Below are 17734 nucleotides of genomic sequence, written 5' to 3'. Positions count from 1 at the left end.
CTACCCCCCCCCCCCCCCCCCCCCACACACACACACACACGCATACACACATTTCTGAAATAATGTCTCCTCACTGTCTAGTAAAGCAATTCAGATCTCTCCCTCTAGATGCCATTCCTGCAGCCTGTAGGTACAAGTTTGTCTTTATATTTCAAACGTGCATTTGTTTCATGTCCTTAGAGTGAAATGGAGAACATTCATGAAAAATAGTTGAACTTTTTTTTTTGTACATTTGCATGTTTTCTCTACTGCTGTTGCGCCACAGTTCAGTGATGGGTTGCCTCATCTTTAATTATGTCACTCACTGCAGATAAAAGCATTCCCCAAAACCACTCCAACTTAGAACCGAGAGCCAAAAATCACAAAGTGCTGCACTGGCCGGCCCTTCATTAGGCAGTTCAATCCAGTCCACTGCCAATGTCAAATATTAGCAGCAAAGGTTTTTGAGCATGTTAATTTGGCCATGGCCTTTTCCAGTTCAGGCCAATCAAGGCTTTCAAATGGTATCTTTGTAGTATGTCTTGCATTAATGAGCAATCTGTCACACTGTCACAAAAACTGACAGCTGCATAGGAATGGTGCAAAAATGCTAGCACTAGAGCTTATTCACAGCTAATGAGCGAACTGAAGAAATGTTTTGAGAATCATGGGCAGATAAAAGTTTGGAAGAGTATCATGGTCAGAGAAGGTATAAATTTAAACTACCCCCGTCAGAAATCAGGTCCCTCTGATATCTCTTATTTCTCTCCGAGCGCTCGGCAACAAAAAACTGAGAGTGGTGTATGTGTAGCTAGCCTCCTGCAGCTGAAAGCCGGGACCAGCGGATCCGTGCTTGAAGTGGGTCTGATTTGGATAAGGCCATTAAAGGCATTTAGATCACAAGCTGAAGTCCTGCTGGAGAAAATTACTGCCATGCCTTTTATGTGCCACTCTCATTTAGATGAGATTAAAAGTACGGTCCTCTTCGCCCGGCTCTCTTGTGATGTGGCTGTGTTTGATCTGTATCACTGCCCGTCAGTCAGGTACTGACGGGGGATTTTGGCCTTCTTGCTCTCACCGCTGCTGTGGGAAGAGGTGAGGTGGTGTTACGAGAAGTGGCCAAACTGCCAGGAAGGCTCTCTTTTTTTGTGTGTGTGTGTGTGTGTGTGTGTGTGTGTGTGAGTGAGTGTCAGTTATATGCTGAACTTTTCTGACATTTTTCGTATTTGAAAAAGAGATGAATAAATGACTGCCTGTTTCTGTGAATCATTAAATATACTTGAACTTAAGAAGCTCATTTTCCATGTTTCGTGTATTGTTTTTTTTTGCGTGTAAAAGAAGAAAAAAGGCTCAGGTGTATTCACTAGCGGGTTTTATAGTCTCACTTTAAAACTCCCATCAGAATGAATGTGAGGTCAACTACGCCTGTATTAGTCATGTTTAACTCTTAAGTAAAAATCAGTTCTTCATTTTTTAATTTAGTTAGAAAATTAAATTAGAACAGAACAAATTCACATCAAGACTAAATATAGTGCACAAATTAGAGTTGGGGTGTGTGTTTGTGTACATTTAGATATAAATACACTCTGATTTCACATTAATGTTGTTTCACACGGGAGACAACACAGAAAAAGCAAACAAGCATCAAACAGTCGCATTTACTGTGTCTCCTGAGAGTTCCCGATGTGGCCACCAGATGGTGATGTTTACCTAATATGAGCCCTTTCTCCCGTGCTCCTCATGGGAAACGGGTAAAAGCTCCGTAAGGTGAGGAGGTCAAATAGCACTGCTTTCCATACTGCCTACGTGCTGATTCCAGGCACTCACATGCCACTTACAGACTAAGCTTAAACATGCTCGTCTGTGCTGACACACTGTTTGTTATTCTTGGATTGTAAGTATAAGACATGAGAACAGCAAAAAAAAAAAAAAAGTGGGTGAAAAGTTGACTTGAAGCTCATAGCTTTCCAAACGCTGACTCAGCATGTGTATGATTGGTGCTCATTTATGAAAACTAGGGGATTTTAGCCCTCCACCCCCCTGCCCCCCCACCCCAAGAGGAGGTGGTTTGATAAATATGTGGTTTTGGTAATTGTCGTAATTCAGACTTTCTCATGTGAACCTCCCCCCACTGACTTTCATCTCCACTCCCCCACGGCCCCTCTCGCTCTCTCTCTCTCTCTCTCTCTCTCTCTCTCTCTCTCTCTTTTTCCTTTCTTTTAACCCTCTCTCACGTTTGCCATCTGTGTCCAGAGAGCATAAGAGAACGCTAAATTAACGTCCGCTTCTTGCCGAGTGAGACAACAGCAGTTCTGCTAACTGGGGGATTCAGGTGTGTTCATTTGCGAGTACTTGGGCCCCCCAAAAGTCAAGTACGCAGTGTGTTTAAGGTCTGACTGGGCCTTCAGGTGCTGTTGTGTTGGAGTAGACGGGGAATCATCTGTGCCCCCTGGGCTGACCCCCGTTTTCTCGCCGAGCCTGCGAGTGAAGCCTGGGTCCAATAAAAGAGCACCTGGAGGTCAGCCCGCTGCACGTTCACGTCAGGAAGCTTTCATCAAGCCCCCCCCGCCGGCCCCCGGCACCGGCACCTTGGCACTCCTCCGTAGACCTGCCTTCTCTGAACGCTTTGATCTCATTTGCTTCAAACCCTCCTCACATCTGATTCAATTATCTTTGTCCACCTGCTAATAGCCAGTCACCAATCACAATGACAGACCCTCATCTGCAGCTCAAAGTCTTTGTGTGTGTGTGTAGAACATATGTGTGCATGTGCTATAGGTGTGCTGTTTCTATTCATGTACGCATGTCAACCTTGTCAGATGACTCGCTAGTTATTGCCTATTAACGTTCATTTATATATATATATATATATATATATATATATATATATGAGGATATTTCATCCTTTTCCATTTATTTTATTTATTGTCATCATCATCTTCAGTGTTTTTAAATGTTCAAACCTGTCAATGAAGATGTAATAATAGTGTGTGTGAGGGAGAATAGTGCCCTCTACTGGCTGGGATAAATGATAACAGTTCATTCCCTTCATGGCGTTTTATATGCCTGTGTTTATTTGACTACAAACTGTGGTTGGTGGAAAATTCTGTCTTATAGTGGATTTCTGTGTATGGTATATTAGACTATGATGGAACAAATTCTTTCAAATCAGACAGCAGGGAACATGGCTATCCTGTATGCAGTGATAGTTCTGTGTGGTTATATCTGCCCCCTTCCACCCGCTCATCTTGATTTGCCTAACTGAGGATTATTCAAATTAGTAGAAGTTAGCGTTAAGCATTCCTAATTAGCTCAAGTACATGTTCTTAATTAGTCTGCAAAACAAATTTGCCATGGCTGTCTAAATCAGTAGTTTCGTGTCAGAGAAGCATAAGTGTCTCTCCCATCGATGGCCACAGCACGTCTGTTGAATGTGGAATTAATTTACAGGATGAGAAAAAAAGAAAAAAGCTCTGTCTGTATTAATGAAAAGGAATGCACTCTCTGAACCAGAAAAATATGCAAACGTCATTAAACTGATATGTATTCCACATGGATCAGATTGACTGAATTCACTCCAGGCCTGATGTTCATCATTGTAAATGGAGACCAGTGTATTTAATTGTTAGTCAAGAGGCCTAAAGCAGGTTCTACAGAGACACACGGTAGAGTACACGCTGTTTATACTATATGCATATAGGAGTCTTTGATGTAGATCTCCCACATGTGCAGGACGGTTAGAACTGAGAGACCCATTGACATCAGAGACATCAAAGTAAATGGACGTTCGGCTGTGGAATTTGTATTGGAAACATATAGGATCGTTATGTAAGCAACTTCGGCCATGCTGTAAGCTGTCAGTGATACTGAAAGAGCCAGACTCTTTGTCCTGATTGTTTTTTGTGTCTTCTCCTTTCTTCTTTCATAATGCATGTAAAGTTAAAAAAAATATAAATAAATAAAGGGGGGGAAAAAAAATATGATTTCTATCTCTACCCCTATTCTGTGGGCAACAAAAGCAGAATTCCTAACATTCTGAACTCTTGCTCTTTTTTTCTGTCTCCTTTTCTTTCGTTCCTTTTCACAGGCAGAGGCATTTGTACAGTGACAAATCTCCAGCCAAACCCTTGGCCTCAAGTCCGCGCAAACAACCTGCCAAGGAGGACAGGACGGTGAGCGTCCAGTCTTCACACACACACACACACGCACACACACACACACACACACACACACACACACACACACACACACACTCTCAGTTCAAGCATCAATTCAGTGTCAGTTAGTGGAGACCAGACCCTGACCCAGTTCACTAAAGGACATTTTCACCATTTTTTTTTTGTCTCCACCATCTTGTTCTCGTCTTAAAACAACTCTATCAGCGGGCAGCTAAAGCATTCCACTGAGCCAGACGTCTGAATTTGAAGACGTTAACATTAGTGTCATTAAGACTGGAAACAGCGAGAGGTTACCAACGCGGGGATTAGCTCAATCTTTGCCTCATTGTTTCTCAGACACACAGCGAGGGATGCTGTACCCTTGCGCACTCTACTGAAGTTAGGCGATCCCTGTCTGATATTCCAGTTGGTTTTAGATTTCAGGTGTTGGCGTGGTTTATTCCTGCCATGATCTGAAGCCATATATTGTACACTTATATTCGTATTTCAACATCAAGTCGTTTAAATGGTTCCCCACCGTGCTTTGTGACCTCTTAGGAAAAAAAAAACCTGCATGCAAAGTGTACATACTTTTCATTCCTCAGGGCTGCTGATAGTGTGTAGGTCCCTAATGCGTACCATATTGGAGCAGGTCATTTTTAATCACACGTGGTATTTCCATTCACATATCCTGATGTGAATGGAATGCGATGTGTCAGCATTGGCACCGTAAGAACTGTTTGTTTCTATTAACTTTGACGGCTATCCATGTCCTTGAATTGCAGGGTCTTTTATTGAAAATTTCCCTTTTTCTCTTTCATAAGCCTGCGAGGGGCAAACCTGAACTTGGCGAGGTGACTTTAGATCAACACGACCCTTCCAGTGATGAGATAGTATACAGCTTTTTAAATCTGGCGACCGTGTAAGGGAAGAGTGGCCTCCGAAAACAAAGCAGGGGAGCCAGCGACCCTCCTGTGGAATTTACCGCTTGAAAAGGGGAAAACGCGGAAATGGTGCGGAACGGCCAAACATCTGGCGCGTTCTTGGTCCCAGTGTTCTCAGATGGTCCTGTCTGAGAGGCCCTGTCGACCTACACTTTAAAGAGCAAAACAATTCTTAAACTCAAAGATCTAAACTCAAAGATCAAACCTCATTGAAGAATGACAGCACCAGACTGGTGACAGACAGTGTTGTGTAATGCTCCATTGAATGCGGGTGGTATTGTACACTAGAAAGTCCTTAAATGTATAGATTAGTTCTTCCAACTTCTGTGTGCCTCTGTTGGACTTGACCTGCGACCAACAGAAACCAAACCTTTCTCTTAATTCTAACAGACAGAACTCTGTCGCTACTGACAGAAGGCAGGTGACTTTACTTTGTTCTCTCTCTCTCTTTCTCGTGCCTTTCTCTTCCAGACTGATGGTCAGAGAAAATCACCCTCTTCACTTGATGACAGTGACTTTGAGGCACGCCTCAACAGCTGGAACCTTGGGGTAATTCTTCTGGACTTCTCAGGCACATACTGAAGTACCTTGAATTGAAATGTGTATATATGTTTTTATTCAATACGTCCATAGATAATGCCATGTACGGTTTTATAGAGGATCGTAAAATAAAGTTCAGTACCTTGAATAGACTCACTTTTCCACTTAAAATAGCCTTGAATCTAATATTGAAACAGGTGAACCGCACCTCAGCGGTGGATGTGCTTTAGTGATGTATAAGGTCAGTTCAATAATTGCAATCCCTGACTGAATGCAGTTAGTCTCACTGTTTGAATCAAATCGAAATTTGGTTGCATTGCATTAACAGTAACAGTATTTCTTTTTATTGTCGCTGGAGACATCTACATTTAGAGTTTTAAGTGTATCTCAACTTCGGTCGGCAAAAGCTTCTTGTCAAAAGTTACCCGTTAACTGTTGGAAAGTGCTCTGATATTACCTTAAGTTCACAAAATCGCTCAGTACTTTTCCCTTCTCTCTTGCTGAGCCCAAAGTTAAGGCTTAATGGAGGGAACATGAGGGCTTTGCTGTAGGGTGGACTCCAGGAAACACACACAGATGTCCTTTCGCTCTTATCGGCGGGTGAAGTGTGGTGGGTTGAGTTTTGATAAGTAACGGCCCTTGATTTCGCTCACCGCTGTGTTTACCTGTGTTGCGGGCCCCACACGGGTCCCTGGTCTCTCCTCATGCTGGAGTAATCTTCAGCTTCATCAGGCATGGACGTGAAGCTCAGCACCTCTCCGCGCATTGGAGACGGCCTGATAAGAAACTGCTGCTTGGCAACAGCCTCTTTCTGATGTGAGCTTTATCACCAAGCTCTCCAAAGTCTAGGAAGAGAGATCAGCTGTAGCGACAAGTACATGCTAAGTATTTATTTATTTGTGTGCCGCGTGCTTTTAGAGGAACTCTCACACAAAGGCGGAATATCCTCCATATATCTGTATCGATCCAGTCCATAGATTTGTTTTTTGTTATTTTTTATTTATTTTTTTTTTAGATAAGAATCGTTTTCTTAGGAAGGCCGTTTGCACCTAAAGAAACGGCTCTCGGTTTATCTCCCTTCCAAACGAAGAAGTCAGAGCAGTAGATTCACTGTGTGTGTAACGTGCAGAGATTCTATCCCACGTTCAGGGGTCAGGGTCGGGGGAATGGTTTCATTCATAACACTGATAATGGATACTCTGGAAATCTCTCTCCCCGTCTCTCTCTCTCTCTCTCTCTCTCTCTCTGGTTGTCTCATCCAATGTGGGATGATGAATGACATGGGTGGCAGTGCCAGGCAGACAGTTTAGTCTGTCACAGGCTGTGGGTCTCTCATCTTTACACTTTCATGTGAGACAACTGGGGACAGATACACTTGGCAGGCGCGGCGGAGCGGCGGGGCAGCGCATACTTCTTAGGGCCACCGCGACAAAGATGTTTTTGCAAGCTTGCGTGTGTGTGTGTGTGTGTGAGTGTGTGTGTTTTAATGTCTGGAAATTCTCAGTGATAATGCTGACTTTACCATATAGGCCTGCCAAATCCCCTCACCACACCACACATATGCTACGCAGTTAGCCTGGGGACGCGATACACTGCCAGCAACCAGTGTTTAAAGTTCACGCTGAACAGCACGGCTAGATCTGGAGGGGGAGGATTTCAGCCGTGTCTTAACAAAAGGCTCTTCAAATGGCTCTGATCTGAATGTTTAATCTGTCATAATAGACGCATGTTTGAAGCTAATCATAACACATGAGAGAGAGAGAGAGATTTTGAGAGGATACATTTTGGTTGTCAACATGTGAGTATGAGAATTTTAGCATTCTTTTACAGGGCGATCAATGACTTAAGCAATATCTAACTGCTTTTCCACAGTAAATGACTGCTGATAAATAAATATCAGTGTACTAATCTCTCTATTTAGGCCCTTTAAACGGTACTTTGAGTACTTTGACTTTTAAATCATTAATCCTCTGCTATTTGAAGTCCTTTTTCATACATACATACAAGCACACTGGAGCTGTTTGCTGAAACACTGTGTATACATCTGTCTGTGCCCAGCCAATGAACACACTCCAGTTGCTTACAGATTATGGGGTTTGTTGACAAAATGGAGAGGAAGAGAAAAAAAGTTTAAAAAAGAAACGGAAATGGTTTAACCTCACACAATGCCTTGATGTGGCCTGAGGTAGTCTTCTCTGTAAACAGTCAGAGTTTGGGGAAGAGCATGTATTTAAGTGACACCCTTTGAAGTTTTTCTACATTGTTTATGACAAATGAAAGGAGGATGGTCGATGGGGGTGGGGTGTAAGGGGAAAAGAGGGCTCGCCAAAAAAAAAAAAAAGGAGGAGAGTAAGGGGTTGTTGCATTGTTTTATTTTTGCAGATCGAAAACCCCAGGTATTTGCACGAGAACCCTATCCCCCTGTCTCCGGTAAGTGCACAGACTCCCCAGTGACAAGGGCCAGGAAAAGAGTTGCCTTTGATCCCTCCTCCTCATCTGCTTCTTTCTCTCTTCCCCTTGCACACTCTCTCTCTCTCTCTCTCTCTCTCTCTCTCTCTCTCTCTCTCTCTCTCTCTCTCTCTCCCCCTCTCTCTCTCATTTCAATAGATTTACCCCAAATCAAGCTTGGGAAAAAATAGCACCCTTTGTGATGAACAAACCCCACTTCCCAAACTAGATAAGAAGGTAGGCACCAATACACTGTATGACTCACCACTGCTATCAAAAAAGGCTAACAATACGTTTCAGTGATTCAGTTGTGTGTTGTGCGTTATCCCCCCCCCCCCCCCCCCCCCCCCCCCAAAAAACCCTTTTTCACTATGCTTTCCTCTTTCCAATAATCATTCACTGAGAGACTACAGCTTTAATTTAATGATACCCTTCAGCTTGTAGAGATTAATTAGCTGGCAAGATTTTACAGTTCATAAAATGAGAGATGATAGATGGATGTTTTTTAAACAAGCAAAGGAGAAAGTGCAAGTGCTGAAAAGGAGTTTAGATGTAAACATAGCGCACCTAAGCAAACTCCTCTCCCCGGGTCTGTGTTGTTTAAAAGACGCTGATCCCAAATGGCCTTTTAAGAGACTAAAAAAAAAAAAAACCCCCGTTTGTGATGACAGTTTTTCCCGTATGTGGGCTTAAGCTGAAAATCCGCATACAGAAAGCGCTCCTTTGATGTCATTTCTCTGCTCATGACTGGTACTGTTAAATATAAAACCAAGCATGACCTGGCTTAATCATCGTCGCCTTCTCTCTCTTCCCTCTGGGAAGTGCTGTACTCAATTAGATAAACTTCAGTCAAAAGGGCAGCTTTTTTTTGACCTACAGAGAATCAGTGAACGCTCATCCTTACAGTAATTCAGTCTGACCGGCACACAGAGTGGAACCGCCACGAGCTTTATGGCTCCTTAATTCTGTTTAAACGCTCTATAAGTGTTGCTGTCTGCTGTTAAAGTGTTAGATGAAAGGATAGAACGCGGGCACGCTTAGCCACATTACCTTTTCCTGTCCTGTTCTCTGGAGGACATAAAACTGTACACTTTGATTTAGGTACATGACGATTAGCTGAAATGCGTAAACACATAACATGAGCGTAAGCCGCGTAGCGCGTCTATACATATGCCAGGAAACAAGAGCCAACAACTCTCTGGAGGGTTTTTTTTTTTTTTTTCCCTTGAAAAAGAGGGAAGAGAAATGTTCCTCAATAAGAGTGAAGAGGTGATTGGAGGGTTCCTCAGAAGGCACAGGGCTTTCATGAGAGGAAATGCCTCATGGCTTTTTTTTTTTTTTTTTTACTGCCTGTGATTGAAAAGACAGCAGAGGAGGAAGATGAGGAAGAGTGAAGTTACAGTCCTGTGGTTTGTTTCCTTTACTCATTTTCGGTGTCATCTCTGCCAAAAGACCACACTAAAGATGGTTTCACTCTCATTCACCCCTCTGGATTTTTCTGCTGTGTCTTTTTTTTTCTCCCTCTCTCTCTTTCTCTCTTTCTCGCTTGCACAAGACCTGCCGGCTGAATTAACCATGCTAATTTCCTCTCCCTCGCTCATTCTCAGTCTGAAGCAGGTGTGCTCTGTATGTATGGAGAGAGGGCTATGGTTTCTTGTGAAGTCACAATAGTATGAATGTTGTATACATACACACACACACACAATTTAAATAACCACGCAACTTACATCTGGCCATGCGATCTGACTGTCTAGCATTTCTTTTTATTTAAATGAATGAAATTGAGAGATCCGTTTGCTCAGCATAGGAGTCAGTCTTGAGCTTCCGTGTATTATTCCCGTATCTTATGCATATCACTGACCTCAGTATTTTAAGCTATTTAAGCGGCCTCTCAAAAGCTGTGTCTTACCAATTAGTGCCATTTAGAAATATAAAAGCTTTCGTTTGTGTTCATTAAGTGGATTTTTGGATCCTGCGATGCATCGGAGAGAGTGATCAGCGTCTGCAGGTGTTCCCAGCAGGACATCTTCTCTGATCCTTCATCTTTCCTGCGTACTACGCACGTCCCTCAAGAGAAAGGCAGGAAAAACTGCCATCCCTCCCTACCTTTGTTCACTAGTCCCAAATTATCCACTAAAACTGCAGATCACAGAGTACAGAAAAAAACTAATGAGCGTTAGACCTAATTTTTCAGACCAGTGCTATTTTTGCTCATACTTGTCTTTATTACTGGTTTTTAGGGGTTTTTTTTATTTATTGGGGTATGGTTTCCTTTTTGCCTTGGGGATGATGTATATGGAGGAAGTGTCTGACTTTATCTAGTCCTGCAAAGGAAGACTGTGTGTGTGTGTGTGGGGTTCCTCCCACGTCTCCTCTCTCACAGATGTGCCTCAATGGCAGCTCTTCATCTGCCTTTCTCTGAAGCCCTGGGGCCATGGCAATGTGCAGATACATGAAAGAGAAGGATGTGGCAGGGATTACTGGCATGGAATAGTCCGTCCATTTTCCAGCATTAGATAAATACTCACTGTCTTTCATGTCATGCTTATGGAGTGAATAATAAACCGATTTTATAAATAGCTTTATTGGAGCATCAAACAGTTTCTAGCTACGAAGCATCATAGTATGCGGCGAACATCTCGATTTCTCGGAATAGCCAGAAAAACCACATTTTTCATAGAATTGTTAGTCAATCAGTAACGGTCAAAGTCAGTAAAAGAGAATTTATTATGTGAGGCTTGTAAGTGGACCAGAGTACATGCTTTGGTGATGAGTATAAACTCAGAGGTCTAGGGCTGGGCACAGCCAGAATTCTGCATCGAAAAGATATCAGGGTACAGTCTGTCAACTCATCTATTCAGAGTGTATTAGAAGGAGCATTGTGTCTAAGCCACTGTCCTACAACTCAACAGTTTGTGCAAGACATCAGTCTACAGATGTCACCGTTACTCTCAGAATCAAATGGAGACATCTGATTGCAAACTGCGATTCCAGTAAGCCTTTAAAGCAATCATCGCGCCCCTTCTCTCATTGGTGTGGTCAAACTGGGCTTTGAGAGTGACCTCACTTCCCTGAGCTCAAAGCAGAATGGGAAATTATGCCGCACTCTCCTGATCTTTGCCACATGTTGTTAAGCTGAGAAAGATTAACCAATCAGCAGCTCACGCAGCAGTCGTCACTTACCAGATCCGTCAGAGCTCCAGACCGCGCACACGGGAACTCTAACATATCTTATGGAAATTTCTTAAAATAAATCGAATGATTTGCATAAACGACACTGCAATTTCTTAAGAATTATTTACTCGTCTGGCTTCTGAATGTCTGTTTTTGTGTAAATGAAGCTCACAGTTTGAGGACATAGTTAGGAACTTGTATTTTCAGATGTTGAACGAGAAGTCTTGGCTCCATTGCGTTAGTCAAAGATCTCCATGAGCTGTAGTCATCAGCCAGTGCTTAAGGCTCCGTGTTTAGAGTTTAATGTATTCAGCCAGTAATGGCCCCAGCTTCGCTTTGCATTGAGATATCTCTGAAAGTCATAATGGTGAAGTGTATCTGAAATACACAGATCCTTTGGGATTAGCTCCTCGCTCCATCTTTCATTGAGGCCGGGCGGCTTATATAACTGTTTGAATGTGTAAAGAGGAGCGGCGCGGTTTGTGTATTGTAAAGAACTGCTGGGTTCTTGTGTGGTTTTAATTGTTATTTTAAGGACTTGCAAAAGCAGACTTTGGGGACTTTGAGGGTTGGCATGGCCTCAGTAGAACCATATTGTCTAATGATTAGTTAAAAAAAAAAAAAAGAAAGAAAGAAAGAGAAAAAAAAAAGAAATTCTTTTTAGGCTTGTCGCCTGCACTGCAGGGTAAGATTGAAATAATAATGCCGCGGTAAAAGCTTTTTTTTTTTTTTTTTCTCCCCAGGTTTGAATTGAAAAGTGTTCTGTTGAGTTAAATCACGCTAATTACTGAAATGTGATTATTTACCCACATGAGGAAGCTCCCCCACATATCCTGTCATTAGCCTATCACTTAATCACAGAGTCAGAGCTGTTGCTTTACTGTAATTCTCTGTAACACTTTGCTGTCATACTCTAATCATGACTCTGATGTCTTTACAAGAAGTACATGTAAATATTCCAGTTTTGTCAGATATTTATATGACCGTATCCCTGGAGCAAGTTATCTTATAATGATAAGGTTTTATCACAATCAAATGTAGATCTGCAGTCTAATGTCTCTAAACGTTTGTGTTAACCCGGCAGAAAGTAACTAGCAGGGTATTTTAGTTCACAGTCGAAGCAAGCGACGACGCATCCTTGTTATGTGCTGCTAAAACTTAGCAGACATTTTGTGAAAGCATTCCCCGAGGAAATGCGTGAAACCAATGCTGGTTACAGAGAAGATGGAACAACTGCTCCAATCTGCCTCTGTCTCTCCCTCTTTACCTTCTCCCTCTCTCTCCCTTTTCATTTTTTTTCTATCTCTATTTCACCCTCCCTTCTTCATGCTGTGTTCATCAGTCTCTTTCTCTCTCTCGATAAAGAGGCTGGTATGTAAAGCGTGGTGTCTCTGTGAGTATAACTCTGAGCTAAAGCACCAATGTCACATGCTTCACTGACTGAAAAAAGAAAGAAAGAAAGAAAGAGGGGAAGAAAAAAAAAAAAAAAGCTCAGAACTTAGAGGTTTTGTGCTCGCCTATGCAGTGCCTTTATAAAACAAGTTTCAAATGCCACAGATGTAGTTTGACAAACTTTTTTTTTTTTTATAAAGTGCATTTGAAGGTTTAACAGAAGTGCCGCCCACCTGTGTCTCTGCGCTGTTGGGATCTGTTTGAATGCATCGCTTCAATCAGCGCAATCTTCCTCTCTGACAGGTCTCCTGTGGTCTCTCTCCAAGATTGCACAAGAAGAAACACAGAGAAGCAAATCAAGAGACAGAAGAGCTTGTTTCTCAAGGCTTTGTGGAAGTAGGGCAGATTAAGGTTGCTAAGTGTGATGGTGTTTTTTTTTTTTGTTTTTTTTTTTGTTGAAGTTGGATGTCGTAGGAGGGTGAAGAAACACTCTCTGGTCCATTTGTACTGACAGTTTAAATCAATCTCACCTGCTTAGAGTTTATTCAAGCAATGATGTATGAAAGCCAATGTATAGCCATGTGAAATCTAATCGACTGAAATATCAAAATTTTCATCAGTGCCTTGTTAAAACATGCCATGCGTTTAAGGTCAGCTTATATAGTGTTCATACCACAGAATATCATTTGTGTAATGGCCTAAGTGACATGATTAAGCATGTTCAGCCTTTCCTATTGGTTATTATAGGGGTGGTTGTGAAGTGCTCCCCCTAGGGTCTAGCCACTGTTTTGCAGTCATCTGCTTATTTTTATTCATTTGCTTTAGACTTTTGGAAACTGCCTTTTCATGAGGAGATGAGGCTGCATTTGTGGAAAAATTTAGAAATTAGCAGTGTGCTTTGTGATGAAGCTCTAGTATGATGCTCTGTTAGGTTTGATCATTCCTGTTCTGCGTGAGCCAGGCCAGCTAATAAAGATGTTGCAGAAAATCAGGCCATTGCTTTTTCAGTCAGCTCACTGATCAGCATATTTTTTATGGAATGCTGAAAGTTGCCGGGATTTTTCAAAGCTGACTATGGTTCCCAGCCTTGCCACGAATCATTTGAAAAATGGAAAATATTGATTTTTGTCTTTTTTTTTTTTTTTTTAAAGAAGTCAGATACATTGCCCTGTCTTCAGGGTTGTCTTCAGCTGTGGAAGTGTAAATATTTGTGTGGTATCACAACGTCATGTAGAGACTAAACATTTGTTATTTTTATTTGATGTATGTTTAGATCTTATGAGCAGTGTTAATGTTGTGCAGAAGGGCTAGTTGCACCTTAAATAAGGCGCAAGTGTCAACCGAAAAAGAGAACTAAACCTCCATAATTTCCTAACTAAGATAATGGTATCCTAAGTAGTTTAGTAGGTGAAATGCACTGGAGAAATGTTCCTATGAGGATCAATGAGGTGAAGCTTAACCCTTGACCAGCATTCTTTGATCTCTGGATTTCTGGCAGTGTACAAATGTAGTCGCTCCTATAGTCCTGACAGAGCAATAAAAATTAAATTTAAACTTAAATTTAAATTTAGACTTTTAGGGCTACGTTTGGCCTTTTTTGAGACTTGATTTCTCAGCTTTCTCAGACTTGATTTCTTGATGAAGATAATGAACTGAGGGTAAAAGACATTCCGAGCAAATCTCACAAGGAAGCCCGCACATCAATGAACACTTTCACACCGTCTGTAATCAGTCAGCTAATCTGGAGTAGGGTTTCATGTTTACTCTTCGGTAAGTGCAATAGGTTATGTTAGAGATGGAGAGCAGTGAAAGTGCTTTTTCCTGTCCAGGGTGAGTAGGCTAAAAGTCGGCTACTGCCAGGGCCTGGATCTGATGGGAGAGTGTTTGCGGCTGGGGGAGCTCTGAATTTTCCCCCTCTTTCTTTTTTCCCCCCCAGTTTACTTGTCACCAATTACCGTGCACCTGCCTCCCCACCCCTCTCATAAGCCCACGTCGGCTGGAGACAGTCATCGTCTACCACATGTCCCTTCTGATACATGTGGAGTTGTTGACCACGTCTTTTCACCAGACCGCGGAGGGTTCTCTGGGAAATCGTAAAATGCGCCCGCTGATCTGCTCACCCTCTAATCCAGCAATCTAACCAATCGATGGGAGTCACTGCTGCAGTGACAAGAGATTCGATCACCTGCCAGCTTCCCATCAGTGAACGTCGCCAGTTGTGTTCTTATGGGCCTCTGGGAGGTTTTCAGCACTGTAGAGTCATGGATTTGAGCCCACAGCCCCTGTGGTGGTGGACTAGCATTTTTGCTGTGCACCTTCTCTCTCTCTATCTCTCCCTTTTTCTTTGGAGGTGACATCCATTGGCCTGAAGGTTATCTGATAAGACTGCTGAACGAGTCCCACAGTTGTCGCCGGCAGTTCTGGTAGGGGAGCCTGCAGGAAAACAGAGTAGCACAGGCCCTATCAGCACCACCATGTGCTTCATAAGCGTTGCACTTGCCAAATGACACGTGCCTGTGTTGAACCAGAAATGCGACGAGGAAAGAAAAAAAAAAAAACCCTGAAATTTCCAGTGACAATAACATGTTGGGACATTGATACCTGTCTGTGGGCAGGAGACACTTTCATTATATCACCTGTGTGGGTAGTAATATCTGTGAAGTGTGTATGTTAATGTGCATGCTTGTATTTAGTCTGTGGATTGCATAGCTTATGGTCCTAATGGAGCACTCGCGTTCTAACTTGCATCTGAAAACTGTTGAACTTTTGATCCCAGAAATATTGAACTGAATTAAGTGGTTCTGTGCAATCTAGGTGATGGGAGTTTAATCACAGTTTATTTGTATTCAGTCCAATGCTGCTTTGCCAGTATTGATGTGAGCATTTCAGAGTAACTGAAACTATAGCTCGGTACATCTGCTGGTTGTCTGTTCTGGGTTACTATGTTTGCTTACAGAACAGAAATGCATTGAAGTGCTAATGAACATGGATCCATCACCTTTTAGTCTCTTTGCTTATGAATCATTCTATCCTCATCTCTCTCCTCAAATCAGGTTCAATCATCATCATTTTTGCCAAACAGATGGTCCCCCAGGTTTTATCAGTTTCTCTTTGGCTTTTTTTTTTAAGTCTTGGAACACAATATTCTTTCTGTTTGTTGATTTAGTCAAATCCACAATACTGACTTCTGTCGAACACTCTCCTGGACTCTCGGTTTCAAAAATGCCTCTATTGGTGTAATGCCACAGCAGTATATTTCACATTCATAGAAAATATGCTAATGATGTGCATGGTTGTTGATTTATTTTTTCTAGACTGAAATGAGGACCAAAGTTCTGGAGGCCAAGCACCAGGAGGAGAAACTGAAGATGCAGCAGAAACATGACGCTGATGTTCAGAAGGTAGACAGACTCTTTCAAGAGCCTTAAAAACACCTCTGTTTTTTCTTTCACTCTTTCCTTTTACTCTCCCCATTTCAGCTTTCACACAGACAAAGACAGATCGACTTGTTCCTTCCCCTCACTGAGAGGGTTTCGTTACGGGGGGGAAAAAACATGTTAATTACACACAGATTGTGACCAATCCTTGTCCAATCCAATTTGCATAACATGCCAGAGCCTTCCAAAATGACTTCAAAGGGGGCGGGGGGGGGGGGGGGGGGGCAACACTTTTAAACGTGTATGTGAAGAAGGAAAGACTGTGTTTTAATTACCCTCTTCATGAATAATGTATGAGGACTGTGTGATTGGTCATTTTCTGACAGACAGCTTGGACGTGAATAATGAGAAGGAAGGTTCCTCATTGTATAGCCACCATGGATCAATAACGTCTCATCTCTTACGTGCTCATGTGTACTGGTTTCACATGGACCTCATGCACGAATTTCACGCGATGTGACAGCTTACGGTTCGGTCCAAACCTGCTTCATTTACCCCCGTTGTTTCCCTTTAAGCGACAAATTTTGGTCGCTTTAGGCCACAGAGAAAAGCGTGATAGGAGATATCACAAGTATATAAGAAGGTCTGGCTTTATATATCATGGAATTGTATACTGTACGGTATCTAAGTACTTACCATGTGATCTGCTGACATATCTGTCATAATATAACACTGGCTGTTTAACTTTCCAGTTGGAAATGACGTCTTTCTCCTAAAATGATCAAAGACTTCTTTAGAGCAGTCCATGAGGAAATTGTTCTTAGGTCCATACCAATGAATGTATGTTTGTTAAATGAGGAAAAATGGCCCCTGTCTGCCCTGTTGGCAGAGAGACAGTTACAGTTTTCGTAGCCTGGAGTCTTTCAGTATCAGAAATGCCATAAAAGCCTAAAAATGGTGCTTCTAAAAGCTGCATTTCCTCCCAGCCCAGTGAACACTCTCTGGTCCTCGTCCTTTACACCCTGTTATGACTTTGCAGTGTGTGACCAAAATGCATGCTTTAAGGAGCCGATGGGAAAATAGTATGTCCCTAAATGTTCCGTGAACTTCTCCTTACCACCCTCCCCCCACCCCCCCTTCACTCACTCCCTCCCCCGGTTGACGGCTTTCATCTTCAGCAGCCGCCCCTCTTGCAGGATGACAAGCTTAGCAACAGAGTGCACTTCTGACGGACAAAAAGCAGCCTAAATAATCCTCTGATGGGCTCTGTGACTTTCAGAGGGAAAAAATAATAACTTTTAGGGGCTTTTTCAAAAAAAAAAAAAAAAAAAAAAAAAAAAAAAGTCGCCGCCTGTGTTTCAAGGACAGACCAGCTCTCTGAAATGATCCCCTCAGCTCCTCTCGCATCTGCTAACACCCTCCTGTATTAGGCGACATGAGAGAGAGCGTGCGTTGCTCTGAAAAAACATCTCAAATTAGGAGCTGTACTGTATTCTCTCTTATTACTGCTGTATCCCTTTGAAGACTATTTTTGTCTATGCTTCCCTGATGGGAACACATAGTATCCACAATCACTCTCTTTAGATGAGTTTGCCAGTTATTTATTGAAATTTTCTGTACATTGTTAGCTAATTAATTTTCCAAATAGCATGTTATTTTTCAAAATTGTACTTGGTTATGATACTCTTATCTCTTATCAGCAATGGTCTGTTGATGGGAAAGA

General features: G+C 42.3%; 1 protein-coding gene across 1 annotated transcript in view; it reads left to right on the top strand.

Moving 5' to 3' along the window:
* The window catches only part of cep112 (centrosomal protein 112), a 94233-nt gene that overhangs the window by 3535 nt on the left and 72964 nt on the right, over window positions 1-17734 (top strand). The window contains exons 4-8 of the mRNA XM_030790251.1: window positions 4067-4151; window positions 5552-5629; window positions 8003-8050; window positions 8228-8305; window positions 15949-16035. Of these exons, the coding sequence (XP_030646111.1) occupies window positions 4067-4151; window positions 5552-5629; window positions 8003-8050; window positions 8228-8305; window positions 15949-16035 (376 nt within the window). The remainder of the gene's footprint in view (window positions 1-4066; window positions 4152-5551; window positions 5630-8002; window positions 8051-8227; window positions 8306-15948; window positions 16036-17734) is intronic.

This window comes from Chanos chanos, chromosome 13, assembly GCF_902362185.1.
Source record: "Chanos chanos chromosome 13, fChaCha1.1, whole genome shotgun sequence".
Taxonomy (NCBI): domain Eukaryota; kingdom Metazoa; phylum Chordata; class Actinopteri; order Gonorynchiformes; family Chanidae; genus Chanos; species Chanos chanos.
This window is presented reverse-complemented; position numbering and strand designations above follow the sequence as displayed.